At 43.5% G+C, this 14802-nt stretch overlaps 1 protein-coding gene across 2 annotated transcripts in view; it reads left to right on the top strand.

Moving 5' to 3' along the window:
- The window catches only part of foxj3 (forkhead box J3), a 75139-nt gene that overhangs the window by 44302 nt on the left and 16035 nt on the right, over positions 1–14802 (top strand). For both annotated transcript variants that reach the window (XM_056437371.1, XM_056437372.1), the window contains exons 3-5: positions 8817–8891; positions 13116–13199; positions 14600–14701. In XM_056437371.1, the coding sequence (XP_056293346.1) occupies positions 8817–8891; positions 13116–13199; positions 14600–14701 (261 nt within the window). The remainder of the gene's footprint in view (positions 1–8816; positions 8892–13115; positions 13200–14599; positions 14702–14802) is intronic.

The raw sequence follows: 14802 nt of genomic DNA, 5'->3' as shown, positions 1-14802 counted from the left end.
TTTCTATCTTGCATGTATTGGTCTCACTGTGTTGAGGGTGCAGGTGAAAAATGAGTTTAATATAGCCAAATGTGCACTGTTTTGGGGGGGGGGGGGGACACACTATAGGGTACAATTTCCCCATAGTGTCATCTCCTTCTGCAGAAATGGCTGTTGAGTTCTAATTAATATAATACCTCAATGTGCTACACCAGATGACCCTTGTCTACACTGCCCTCCAGAATTATTGGCACCCATTAGTTAAAAATAAAAAAATAAACCAGATGGGAAGATTTTCTTTATCGTTTATCTTCATGATCTATTTTTTCATTGAACATATTCACAAAAATCTAACGTTTAATTGAAGTAACTTAATTTAAAGAAAGCTTTTCTCAAAAATATGTGCAACAATTTTTGCCACCCCTTCATTTAATATTTTGTGCAGCCTCCCTTTGCAAGAGAACAGCTCTGAGTCGTCTCCTCTAATGCGTGGTGAGGTTGTGAACACACAGGACTGGATCTAAAACCATTGCTCCACGCAGAATCTCTCCAGATCCTTCAGAATCCGACGCCGCCGCTTGTGGACGCTCCTCTTCAGCTCATCCCACATATTTTCTCTGGGGTTTAGGTCGGGGGTCTGTGATGGCCATGGCAAAACCTTGCTTTTGTGGTCGGTGAACTCTTTTTGTAAAGATTTTGAGGTGTGCTTCGGATAATTGTCCTGCTGGAAGCTCCAAACACAACCCATTTTAAGCTTCCTGGCAGAGGCTGTTAGGTTTTCATTTCATATCTGCTGGTATTTGATGGAGTCCATGATACCATGTATCCTAACAAGATGTCCAGGGCCTTTTGAAGAAAGACAGCCCCAACCAAAGATCCACCAACTTACTTCACAGTGGGTATGAGGTGCTTCTCGACATGGCTATCTACGCCAAACCCATCTTTTAACCCGGCCCCATTTAAAGTCCCAGTAACGTTTGGCAAACTGTAGGCACTTTAGTTATTTTGATTGATAGCAGAGGCTTTTCTCTGGCAACCCTCGCAAACTACTTGTGGTGATGTCTGATGGTCGTTTTGGAGAATTTCTGACCCCAAGACTCAACTCGCCTCTCCAATTGTCCAGCTGTGATCCTTGAACGTTCTCTTGCCAGTCGAACCGTCCTCCTCGCGGTGCGTGGGGTCAATGTACACGCACGTCCTCGTCCAGGCTGATTCTTAACATCTTTTGTCGCTTTAAACTTCTTAATTATTGCCGTGATGGTGAAAATGGTTATTTTCGCCTGTGTAGAGATTTTCTTCTGATTTCTGCAGCTTGACAAGCTTTCGTCTCGCATCACTGTGTTCTTGGTGAATGACTACGGGTATTTGGCCTGTATCACCTCATATTTACACCCCAGTGAAACAGGAAGTCATGGTTGAACACTTACGGGCAGCACGGTGGCGCAGTGGTTAGCACTGTCGCCTCACAGCAAGAAGGTCCTGGGTTCGAATCCCGGTCGTTCCAGGTCCTTTCTGTGTGGAGAGTGCATGTCTCTCTCTGTTCGTGGGGTTTCCTCCGGTACTCCGGTTTCCCCACCATCATAAAGACATGCACCGCAGCCTCACCCGGTTCGTATGGATGTGAATGAGTGTTGGTGGTGGTCGGAGGCGTGGCGCTGATTGGCTGCCACGCCCGCCAGTCTGCCCCAGGGCAGCTGTGGCTACTGATGTAGCTTACCACCACCGGGATGACTGTGTGTGTGACTACTGGACTCTGTAAAGCGACTGGGGGATGTCATGATGACTGAAGCGCTATATAAAATAAATGATTATTATTATTATTATTATTATAATACAGGAGAACATTCCTGCTGACGGCTATGAGGCTCTATAACAGATCACCTCTTGCCAGATCATAGTGCAATAATAACTTAATGTTTACACTATGTTGATCTGCACTTCACACATTTCATTTGTTTGCACTACACACATACACACACATTTCATTTCATCTGCACATATACACAATATATTTTTGTATTTGAATTGTCATTGGTGTTGTGTGTTGTGTTGTATATGTACATATATATTTTGTTTTGTTTTTGTATTTTACTTTGATTTTACTTTGTATACTTCTATATCTTTCATCCCTGTTTCTTATATTTTGTGTTTTGTTTTTTATTCTTGTGTGTTTAGTTTATTGGTGCTGCTACTGTCACGACAAATTTCCCCTTGGGGATTAATAAAGTATCTATCTAATCAAACAGGTCAACTTAAAAATGTAAAGTCATTTTATTTCAATATTTTTTACTTTCATGAAAAGGTACGCTTTTTGTGAAAAGTTGAGTGAAACACCGAGAGGATAAAAACAAAAGATTTTTCACAGCCTGTTTTGCTGATATTCACTTAGGGTGCCAATAATTCTGGAGGGAACTGAAGACAACAAAAGTCATTGATCATTTTAATTCGTCTTGATTGCTCATTTTATTTTGTCTGTGCAATATGGACACAGACAAAGAGCTCTCCAAGCACAGAATAACAGGTTGTTATATTTATGGCATATTTCACCTTTGCATGCATTTTTCTGCGGCAGGCAAGAAAACTGTTTGTTTTATTAAAACTACATCCAAGTCAGTAAAGATCAGAGACTCCATGGTTTAAAACCGAGCATGGCAACACATAACCACTAGATGCCAAGGGAGGCAGATCAAATGCCTTTGAAGATTGTTGAAAAAAAGGATAATAAACTTGAAAATCGTGATAGTTGACTTTGTGTGTGTGTGTGTGTGTGGTGTGTGTGTGTAAACAGGAAGTGAAGGTGAAGCATTCGGCATCCTGGCCCTCCTTTGTCATCATAAAGCAGGTTTTCATCCCGTCAGTCAGAAGAGCCTCGTTCTAATGGCCCTGGGGTCACTGTTCTCCTCACAGCGAACAGGATTAAATCCTCTGGTGATTGCACCTGGACGAACTTACCTCGCTCTACCTGTGTGTCCAATAAAACGTGTTTGGTTTTTTTAAGCGGCGCCTTGCGGAGCAAATGCTGTGTATCACACATGCCTTCCCACACCCACTACAAATAGACAGCGAAGGTGCTACATTCCGTGGCCTCGGTGCAGATCCCCGAGGCGGAGGAGTTTGTTCTGTGTTGGTGGGCATGTCACAGGGTCCATATGAAATAACAAAGGCCTAAAAATACTGTGTGTGTGTGTGTGTGTGTGTGTGTGTGTGTGTGTGTGTGTGTGTGTGTGTGTGTGTGTGTGTGTGTGTGTGTGTGTGTGTGTGTGTGTGTGTGTGTGTGTGTGTGTGTGTGTGTGTGTGTGTGTGTGTGTGTGTGTGTGTGTGTGTGTCTTTTGTGGGTTTGCTTGCTGCACTCGGCTCTTACGGCTCCCTTTTCTTTTTGTTTTTCATTCTGCCTCTTGGTTGGGCTTGTTAGAAATATTAACTGTTAATAAAATTGTGGATAAACTGCTGCAGGAAGTCCTAAAACCTGGAACCGAGTGAGCATTTGTGTACTTTCAGATCCCTCGTCTTAAAGTCAATGGGTTCTTTGGTTAGATTCCTGAAATAAGGTCTGTGGTCATCACAAGCTGAAGAGGATTAATACTTTGTTCTATGGCATGCCATACTGTACGTTAGTGAGCACCCCACTCGAGAACTTAAGAAGCTTTTACGAGTCTTTTTAGAAAAGGCAGTTGCTTACAAATGGCTGAATGAGACTCCAAAACTTAATACAGTCGCAGAGTTTGTTTACAGCCTAATGTTAGTTTTTTGACAATTGTATTTACTCGTCAAAAATCATAAAAGTAGTTTTCATTTGTGAAGATTATCTTGCTGAACACAACGTGTATGTATCAAACTATTGTGTTTGCCACGGGAGCTTATTTGCAAACATCGCACTGGCTTTTTGCCAAGGGAACCAGTCCAATGCAAACTTCAGTGGCTGGCCGACAAACACCTCATCCTTCCAGAGCTATAGAGGAAATATATTGAGATACTGAGGTTTTCACAATTGAAGTCAAAATAAATTAACATTTTGTATTTCCAAAATCCGTTGCTGCAGATTGAATACTTAGATATAAAAATGGTTTAGTGTGCAATTCTGTCAAGAAGCCTGTAAGGTGTATTGTTTACAATACTGTATTGGTAACATGTTAGTTTGGTAGGGCTGCAAAACATATTTCCATTATTGATTAATCTACCAATATTTTTCTTGAATTATCTTGCCTATAAAAGAAAAAGAAAAATGTGACACTTTAAAATACCTAACATATTCACAGTGCTATCATCCATACAAGGCTAGTAATAAATCCCCACATCCGAGAAGCTGTAACCAAAGAATGTTTGGAGAACAATTACTATTTATCTACAATTGTATCATAAAAATCTAATTATCTTTAAAAAAAAATGTATGAGTAATTCTTGTAGCATGCAGCAGGAAATGCTGTGTCATGCTGGACAGGCTTTGCTCCCTTGCATGAACTAATTTCACTTGCCACTCTTTTTAGCGATGCTCTGTGTTCACACACGGCCAGCTCCGAGGTCGTTGTGTTTGTTTGTATTTCTGTCCATTTGTTTGGCTGTTTCACTCGCTCAACTCACCCACTCAAAGACGAGTTCTTCCTTTCTGTCTCACCATTCATCCATCCAACAGATCTGATTCCTGCGATTTCTGTCTCGGCCCACTTCTTTTATATTCCTCCATCTTTCAGACTTGCTGACAAGGCAATTAGTGGTTGAGGTCCTATCCTCCACGCGGTGGCACCAGTAATGTTGGTTTCTTCTGATTCGTCATTCTTCACTCCTCTACAGACACGCCATAAAAGATATTAGATGTGGTAACATCAGCCTGTACAATATTATTTACATGGCTGCTTTTTTCTCTCTAAAATCCCAGTTGTTCGTTCCGTCTGCAATTTCGTTGTAAATGTGAAAAGACTGTGATTAGGCACACAGTGTTACTCAACTCTTGCACTTGAAACTGCTCATTCTTTCGCTTTCCTTCCCAGACCTGCTCTTTATTGTAAATTAAAACATTTCTTGTTGGAATATGTTCCTGTATGAGCAGGTCCTTCAGCGGAGGTCGTTGTAATGTTTGCCTGCTGGCTCCTGACACCATTCAGCACTGCCTGTTAGCCCACACACTGCAACGCAAGCGAGAACACTTTAATCACAAATACATCAAGTCCAGCAGCATTCAAGTTCCCCTCCATTTGGAGTTCAATCTTTACTTTAAGAGCACGTCGAGGTCATCGCAGACTCTCACTCAGGAATGCTCACTCAAGTATTGCATTTGTGTAGTTGTGGGAAATGTAAGAGTGTGCTTGGTGTTCACCTCCTGCACATTTTATTCTCCCTTTATTTATTTTGTAAGCATTGTCTGGATGCATAACGTTGCAGAAAGATGGTGGGAAGCCAGCAACTTAAGGCGACGTTGATTTGTCCACGTTGAACCACAGTATGACTCTTCCTCTCCCTGCGATGCTGGTCTTCGTCCCTAAGTCATAACCGGTATGTGTGCATACGTGTGTCTGTCCCGGCACGCCGAGTTCACTCCCTCGGGTCCCCGACTGTGTGCACAGGGCACCTCCTCCTTCCCAGCTGTGAGGAGCGGGGCTCTGACGCGGCCTGTCCCTTTAGCTCACTCTGCACGTTTGACACGCCGAGCTCAGAGGTCAGCCTGACCTACTTTCCCCTGGCGGCCCTTCTGCTGAGCTGCGGTGCTCCTCAGCGGGGGGGCGGGCAACGAGGGCGGAGCTGCTCACGCCTTCACTGCTGTCCTGGTGTGTTAAATCACCACTATTTGTTTGGAGACACGTACCAGTGTGTAGGAGGCATCCCACACACACACACACACAGGCTCGTGCTGAGGCTGGACATGAAGTCCTCTGTGGGGGCTGCAGGTAGACGCTGGGCAGCACTTGGCCAGGACCCCTGCAGTGATCTTTGTCTGACTCACTTTATGTATTGCTGTTCACATCTTCTGACCTCATCCACCTCCTTCACCTCCTTCTGTCCTGTAGATCCACTCACACGAAACCTTTTGCCTCCTGTCTTAATAAACCAAATCCTTTGTACTCACGCAGACTTGGGTTGTGAATCTAAGAAGCGACTGCTCAAATGCTGACATAATGTTTACATGTAAAGCGGTAATTGGCCTTAATTTTTCATCAGCCTCTTGTTGTCTTGCTCACCCTTTCTTTCCTACTCAGCAAAATCACTGTGATCTATCAAATGAAGCGACTGCCGCTGTTGTCGTGTTTTCTTTCCTTTTCTTTTCCCCGCTGCAATATTTCAATGTCCCTTTGTTCATCTCTTCACCTAGAAATGACCCACAGCCTGTTAGCTTCACTCCATAAACGTGTCTAGAGCAGTGGAAAGAGTTTGTCTGACACAATATGGGATGTCACGGGCCTGTCGGGGAAAGAAGAGAGCGGGCAGGCAGAGTTCATTAAAAAGTAAACTTGTCGTGTCAGGCCTTGGCTGCTTGACTGTATCAATGATTTAAGCCCAGCAGAAGGACCTGAATGGATGAAGCACCTCTCTGTTCAGCTGCGGCTGTCCGCCTGGCATCAAGTGGCATACACACTCAGAGGCTGTGGAGGGGAAATGGTTGAAAGTACTTTAGTGTGTATAACATTACATCTCACACCATCCCGCTCAGACACTCTCTTGGTGGACAGAGCTGGTTGAATCGAGATCCTCAAAGCTGTTTGTCACCATCCACTCTACATGATCACATTCTGCATTCACATTGTTTTATTCATCTGAACTCAAGTCAAACTGTGACCAGTCAAGAGAAAGAGAGGCCTGCACTCTGGCGCCGTCACTGCAGCCCGTGTAAAGTGGGCGGGGCCTTGTGACGAGGCTCGGAGGCTCGGATCTGTTGTTACGTGTGTGTGTGTCAATCACTCCTCAAGATCACGATTAATGTGCGCTATATGTGACTTTTTAGAGCCGATTCTACAGATTGACGTTTTCTGGACATAGAATTATATTTTCTCACTTCGAGAGCGAGCGGCGATCTTGTACATTTCGGCCGCATAGAGTTCTGATCGCAGTGCAGTGAGCGCACGTCTCGGTGCTTAGCTTTTGAAGATCCGATAGCAGTGTGACCAAAATATATTGTGGTTTAAGACCTCACCAGAAATATATTCTAATGTGTGACAGTCGCTTTTATGGTCAGTAATGTGTGCGTGTGTAGTACTTCAAATAAAAAACTAAAACTTTTTCAATTAATTGATAAGCCAATTGACAGAAAATTTATTTCTTGACGATTGTTTAATTATTGTGGTTTCAAGCAAATGTGAACATTTGCTTCCTTTCTGTGTTTTCTATAACTTAATCTTGAACATCTTTGGGTTCAGAGCCTGTGACGGCCATTTCTTACCCTTCTTTTGACACAGACGTAGAATAAATGAGTCATCATTATTTATTGAAAAAAGTGACATTTATTGATGAGAATATGAGATCTTCTGTGTTGTGTCCATTGTATTTTGATTCCTGGTCATCTTGTGTGTAGGTGTCCGAGGCCTCCTTCTCACATGACTTCTAAGTACCTGTGTCTCATATTACCCTGTCTCTTGTATGTTGTGCTGTTGTCCTTGAATTTGTACGGTTTACATTTCCTCTGTTCAGGGATTTTGAGTGATACTCCACACAAAATCTTTTGAGTGCCAAACGGCTCTGCAGGCTTAGAAGGTGGCTGTTAAAATGGAGTACTTTGCTCCTTCAGACACAGGCGCTATGGTTATCTTGAATTGGTGTCACTTATATTTCATTACAATGCTAGTGAGATAAAAGTGAAACATTTCCCACTCTTCTTTTTGTGTGTGCAGTCCTCCCCGTGCTCTCATGGTAAGCACAAAAAAAGAATCTCTTTTGGCACTGGAACAGAATAGTTTGGACTCTGGCGCCAGTTTGCCCCTCTCTATTGTTGGCGAGCGGAGAGAGATCGACAGCGTTACAACAAGGCTGCCATTATAATCCCTCCTGTGGTATAATTGCCTGTAATACTGTTGAATAAGCAGCTCCCATCGTTTGCACTTGAGGGTCTCTCTGTCTCGCTCTCTACTTATCTTCCGCATCCGTTAAAGTCATCGGAGAATCCGACAGCTTTCTAGTGTAGCCATCTGTCAATACACTCCATGACGTGGAGTGGAGAGACGCGTGCATCCATTGGCTCTTAAAAGCCTGGAGATGGCCGGCCTCCAGCTGGTTCTGAGGCCCTTGCTGGAGCTGGTTAACCCAGGGCTGGAGCATCGTTCGCCAGCCCTCACGGCTACTTCTGCCCACCTCGCCTCCCCAATCAGGCGGCTGGATGAACCTCCCTCTTCACTGCTGTTGAGTAGCTTGTAACACTGTAATGAGTTAACTTTCAGAATGATCTACATAATTTATTTCCTCCCCCCCACAGGAGCTTTGCTGAAGCATTAATTAATATCAGGCTCTGGTATCAGCAACCATCCCAGTGTGGGATTCCTTCTGGCTCTTATTTTTGGCACCTGAGGAATTTGATATGTTGTGCAACTAGAATTCAGTTTGTTGGACATTGATGAAATGTATTGCCTCCTGGTGGCGTTGTACACAGATTGAGCCCATGTCTATGTGAGTAGAGTGAAATCTGGACAGCGTCGCAGGCCAGATCTCACGCCACTGAAACGAGCTGACCTCGATGACAGGAGCTGTGACTAAACCTCCATGATACGTGCCAACAAGTTGTACGCCCTTGTTGCTGTTGGCAGTGATGTTCGCCACACTCACGTCCTGCAGACTTGTTTGTGTAAATGTTTTTAGTTTTTTAAAATCGATGTGTTCACTCACCTCCCCGCCTTTCTCTCTTTGTCTGTTTTCTCCTGCAGAACTCAATACGGCACAATCTGTCATTGAACAAGTGTTTTCTCAAAGTGCCTCGCTCCAAAGATGACCCAGGAAAGGTGAGACTTTTAAATACACGAGGAATGTATGCAGTTCTGAAAAAAGTACAGAAGGACAAATATGTCTAGTTTAGTTTCACAGCTGTCTGAATTCAGCACTACAACATTTTTGTGGTGTGTATCGCGCTATCTCTGGTTGAAAAAATATGTTACCTTTGAATGGCTGCCAGGGCTCTGACAGTCTGGAAATTCATGGCATGCTCATAATCTATTAGGAACCCCCCGCTCCCCCCCCCCCCCCACAAAATTGCATTTCGAATGTAAGGAGAGACCAGTTTGTTGGACCAGCACAGACAGCAGATGTGTGTGTGTGATGGAGGGGAACAAAAGTAAAAGACTCAGATTTAGCAGGATAGAAGTCAGGGGTCGCGTTTTTTAAACGGTGCAAGGCATCAATACTAAATTGTATTTGTGCGCTATGTCACGATCTTCCTGGCCAAAATAATTTCATTTCATTAAAGTATGCTTATAACTGTTAAAATGGCACTAAAACATCCTGGAGTCATTTCAGCTTACATTTGGCTTAACATAACACATATTTTATTCCATCACATATGGGACATGTTTTTAGTGTACATTGTTTTAGGTGAAAACGTATCTTATATATGTTAGGCATTAATCATAAGGTCCCCCTTCATGAAAAAGAAATGCAAAAATACGTTTAAAAATAGTATATAATTTTAAATAGTAACATTGTGTCTGTTCTTTTATATGATTCTTGTTTTTTTACCAGGCTGTATTTCTTACGTTGATCGCGAGCTAAACTGCTTTCTCAAGTGACTCACGAAGATACATTCACTATGATCCCGATAATGGAATTTCACCACGAACAACTAAATGTGTTTTATATAGCAATACAATCCAATGTTGAGCCATCCCTCATATTCACTAGAGAAGAAAATAGTGTGCAGCAAATAAATCACAGAATTATCAAATCGTGCGTACGCACACATGCAGGAAACGTCACCTTTTATACATCAGTCCACCTGGAAGTGTTTGAACTCGCCTCGTATCCCGCCCTCTGCGTGCGCGCACTCAACCATAAATGGTCAATGGAAATCACCTCGTGAATGTTGCGCATATAAATGAGCCTCCGGTGAATCATGCAGCATCACGCATGAGTCACTGCAGTACTTTATGTTTGCCGCAATCAGACTGATTGCTTACCAACTTGCCAAAAATGATGCTGACAATCAGTGGTACCCACCAGCCTGCGATATCATTCGAAAATGCAAATTTGATAGGTGAACGCTATTTATTCATTGAAGTATGTGATCCTGATCCTGGCCTGCATCAAGATCAGGCTGATAATGAAGGATATGTAGTAATTGTGCGAGAGCTGCCTAAACTACAGCCGTTCTTTGTCATCCTGGTGCATTAATAGACGATGGTATTAACACGTCTGACACTCTGTTTTTGTAATAAAGAGACAGCACTGATGACATTTTGGGCTGATTTAGATATTTTTTTTGTAGTTTGCTTATATCTTTTCAAATTGTAAGGTGGTTATGGAGCAGTTATAGCACTAACACAAATAACACTGCTGGTTGATAATGTAGATCAGTAATTAAGTTACATGTGTGAGAGGCATTATTATACAATCTGGCTTCAATTCACCACCTGCACACATTCTCCCATCAGGTTCATTTCTATAGATTTCATAACTTCTAACCGTTTTGTGCGTAAGCAATGGTTATAAATGAGATCAAAAGTAATTTCTAGAAACTTGCATCCCTGAAGTATTTACCCAAGGTGAACCAGAACCTATTTAGGAAAAAACTAATCTGACTTCAATTGCTCTCTTCTCAAGCCCCATTTTTCTACTCTGTAAGAGGATGTATAGTTCAACACGTTAATTTGACATTCAAATCTCAATAGGACCAAGTACATTTGCTTCCTCAGCCAGATTTACATCACATTCTGCCCCGATAAGTTGTGTCCCCTGGCCCGCTTAGCAGTTAATGAAGAAGGAGCCTATGAGCCTATATTTAGTCTGATGGCGTGCATAGGTCTCACCGTATGTAGCATCACTCAGATTTCATCCCAGCACATTTGGAGCATACGCTACAAATACTTAGGGAACCTCACAATAATAATTACACACACACACACACACACACATGCAGGAGGAGCTACGCCTAGCTGTGTAGAGGATGGGGACTGAATGCTAATTTCATGTTTTGCTGTAATCCTCTGATATTGACACTCCTGGGAGCTGCTCCACTAAATACAAAATAATCTATTGCTGTATGGATCCCATTCCAAATGCATGGCCAACATGCTTGCATCCTTAATGTTTAATTTGGAATTTTCCTCACTCCCTTCCCCCCTGAAGACAACTTCAAAGAGGCGCTAGCCGCTCTTGATATGTTGCATCAATATTGTAATGTGGCAGGAATATGAGAACTGCTGGTTGGGTGAGATAGGAGAGTCATGTCGCTCTCTGTCTGACTCCCTCACTGAGATGGTGTAAGAGATGACGGTTGGTATTGTACAAACACACACCGTGTCTACCTTGAAGGTAGAGGTGCAGCCTGTGAAGGCTACCGTTAATAATCAGTATTTTAATTGCTCTTATATCTCTGTCTGGAGTTGCCCGTGTACTTGTTGTTTGTCTTTCCTATATTTACACAAAAAGGAGGAACTAGATGACAAAATGTATGTTGATGTATGAAAATGAGCTGAGCAGGTAAAGTACATCTGTTACTAGGATCTGTTTTCTTTTAGTTTTTTTTTTTTTTTTTTTACAAACAATCTTCACAGCAGCCTTTTGTTTTGTTGCTGCAGAGGATATTGTGTCTTGGCCCCAGACTCCACGGGCACACTTCTCTTGGCATTGCTGCAGTATATTTGTGAATTATTTAATGACTCTTTATCTTTCTCTTTTTTTCCACCAACTCTCTTGGGGTGGGTGTAGGGAAATGCAGAAACTCTCCTCCCATGAGGGTTAACCTAATGTTTCCTACCCCCCCTAATTAAAAGAAGCGTCTCCAAGCGTGGCTTTGTCTTTGTGACCCCAATTTTGAAACATCTGCATCTGTACCCATGCATTTAGACCCTGCACCCTAACACAGAGGAGAACCACATGTAGAGACATCTTTACTCACCTTTACATACATTCTTCAGTGAAGCTTCTTGTAAAAACATGCACTGTGTAATGAGTCTGCTGCATTTGAGTGAATGAATGTAATCTACATCAATATGAGATGTTTCTTCATCTTTGGTGGATTGTGCTGTGAATTATTCTTTCCTCTGAGGAACATGTTAATTGACCCCAAAGCCTCTCGCATATTAAAACTTAGAATTGTAACCCCCTGACAAATATAGGCCAACCCTGGCTTTTCATTTTAGCAGCAGTGGTGTATGCGAGCTGTGAAAACACCACAAACAGGCCATTATGTGGTGGTTATTGTATAGATACTTGAGATGCATCTCGTTCTATGGCCTCGCCTGTTGTTGAGAGAATTTCTCAGAGAAATAACAATTATTCTTTCTGCTCAGGAAGTAATTTTAAAGGTCCTGATCTCACTTCCTCTGGTGAATTGAGATTTTATCGAGGGTCATATGAAATATTCAAAATAAATTCTGAACTTGTAGGGCCCTCTGGGTAAAACATCTGTACTGTGTGCGGCGTTCCTGTCGGCTTCGAGGAAGAAAACCATTGAAAAATAAATAAAATGGGGCAGAATGCAAAGATAAATAATGCAGCCTGGATGTGGGATCGCTAGCTGCAGCCCCAGAGCCAGCCCAACTGCTCTCTTCTTTATTAGCCGTGCTCAGACCTGAACAAGAAAGCAACACGGCAGAGCTAACGCTGCCTCGATTCCTGGCCTGAGACTGTGGAGCCTTCATCCTTGGCACTCCGATTCACTACCTGAGGCTGAGGAAGTACAGCTTCAGGAAAGGCTTAGCATTTCCACCACCAGCAGCTGCCCTCACCAGCCTCTCATTGAGAAGCAGCCGCAGAGGAGGAAAAGCCTTTCTTGCGAACAAAGCCCACCCACACGCTGCACAGACTCCCAGCTTTCAAGTCGACTAAAGACATGGGCTGATGGGCCAGGCATGAGCAGAGCAGATGAGGCCACTGCTTTGTTTATATTGTACCAAAGAGAGATCTGACGCTTGTGAGCTATCGAATGCAAAACTCACAGGGAAGACCTGTGAAGAAGCAATAAGTCATGTGTCATCTGCTCATCGGCTCACAGGTCTTTCTTCTGTCTGCAGGGGTCTTACTGGGCCATCGACACCAACCCAAAGGAGGACGCCTTGCCCACACGGCCGAAGAAGAGGCCGCGGTCTGGAGAGCGGGTGAGTCTGATGACAGAAACTCTGCTCCTAACAAACAACTATAAAATACAAATCAATACTATAATATAAAGACATTTGCTGTTCCTCTGCTAGGTCCTGTGCCGCCATCTCGATATTCATTCTGTGTCTCTCCTTCTGCCTGAGTTTTCCTTTCGCCCTCCTTCCTCTCCCACTCTGTCTCTGCCCCCCACACAGTAGGAGTTAGATCCAGACTTTATGTAACTGCCTCTCCATGCTGCTTCGCTAGCCTTTCGTGAAGTGGGGTCCTTAATAAAAAACAATGCCCGAGGCAGCCATTACATACATTACATTCTGCACTCCCTTTTTTATTTTTTTTATTTTTAACAAACGGAAATTAATGCAGAGCTGTGCGCCCCGCTTATTCTGAGCGGGATTCTTTTGTCTTTAATTATGGATGAGTTCTGCCCAGCGATATGTACAGCTGTACACGTTTTAGTGAGCTGCTCAGATTGACCTGGCCCTGGGGCATCCCGACACAGCGAGCTCTTGTCTCCTCTTTACCCACAATGTGGCTGACCAGAGGCAACGAGGAATGGAGGATCCTGTTAGGCTGGCGAGTCAGACTCATGTGCGCACACGCTAACACACTGCATTGTCTCACACGCACATGCGACTTATAATTCTCATCATGTAGTCGCCCTCGAGCATCGAAATACTATTGCATTCATTGTCTCTTTGCCAGTGTGATTTTTATCTTATTTTTATACAACGAATGTAAAGGTCCAGGAAAAGCACATTGTTTTTAATACACGGCTCTGCCGACAGTTCCAGCGAAAGCTCTCCTGATGCTGCTCTGTTGATTTGAGCGTGACACAAAAGAACGCACAAGTGAAGTGTGTTTTCTGTAGGACACATGCGCCGCGCTCACCACCCCCTCTCCCCGAGACACCGTCTGCCTACAAGGCATTCCATTAGGAGTCAGACACTGAAATTGAGAGTTTGTGAAATCTCATTTATGTTTATCATGAATTAAAAATGGTATTGTTGGCAGCCAATCCTCTTACAGTAAGCAGTTCAGGCATGGCAGAGTTATCTCTCACAACAGTGCGCCTCTACACCAAGATGAAGGCATGCGTGTGTGTGTGTGTGTTTGGGTGGGAGGTGAGGGTTGGGTTTGGGGGCTGTCTCCCGTCTCAGAAAGCTCAGTTCAAATGTGACCTAAATAAAGGTGCTGCTCTGCCAAATGACAATAGATCGAGTTTATTTTGTGTATGCTGCATAAGGATGTGTCTGGTCTAAGCAGAAGACATGTCACAAACATAATACAAGTATTTCCTTGTAACCTGCAGTGGGATCTCATGTGTCTGATAATTAGATGATGTTGAATTATTATTTTTTTTGTTTTTTTTGCCTCCGCACCCCGCCCCCGCCCCCCACAGGCTTCCACGCCGTACAGCCTGGAGTCGGAGTCTTTGGGGATGGAGTGTATGGTCTCTGGAAGTGCCTCTCCAACACTGGCAATCAACACTGTGACGAACAAGGTACTAGAGCCAGCCATCCAGCCTCCAGCTCCAACACACACCTGGCTACTCTGCTGCACGCTGACCCCACCCACTTCTCCAACCACCTACTGCAATATTCC

Source organism: Pseudoliparis swirei, chromosome 18, assembly GCF_029220125.1.
Source record: "Pseudoliparis swirei isolate HS2019 ecotype Mariana Trench chromosome 18, NWPU_hadal_v1, whole genome shotgun sequence".
NCBI classification, from domain to species: domain Eukaryota; kingdom Metazoa; phylum Chordata; class Actinopteri; order Perciformes; family Liparidae; genus Pseudoliparis; species Pseudoliparis swirei.
Note: the sequence above shows the minus strand (reverse complement) of the source record. Positions and strands in the feature narration are given on the sequence as shown.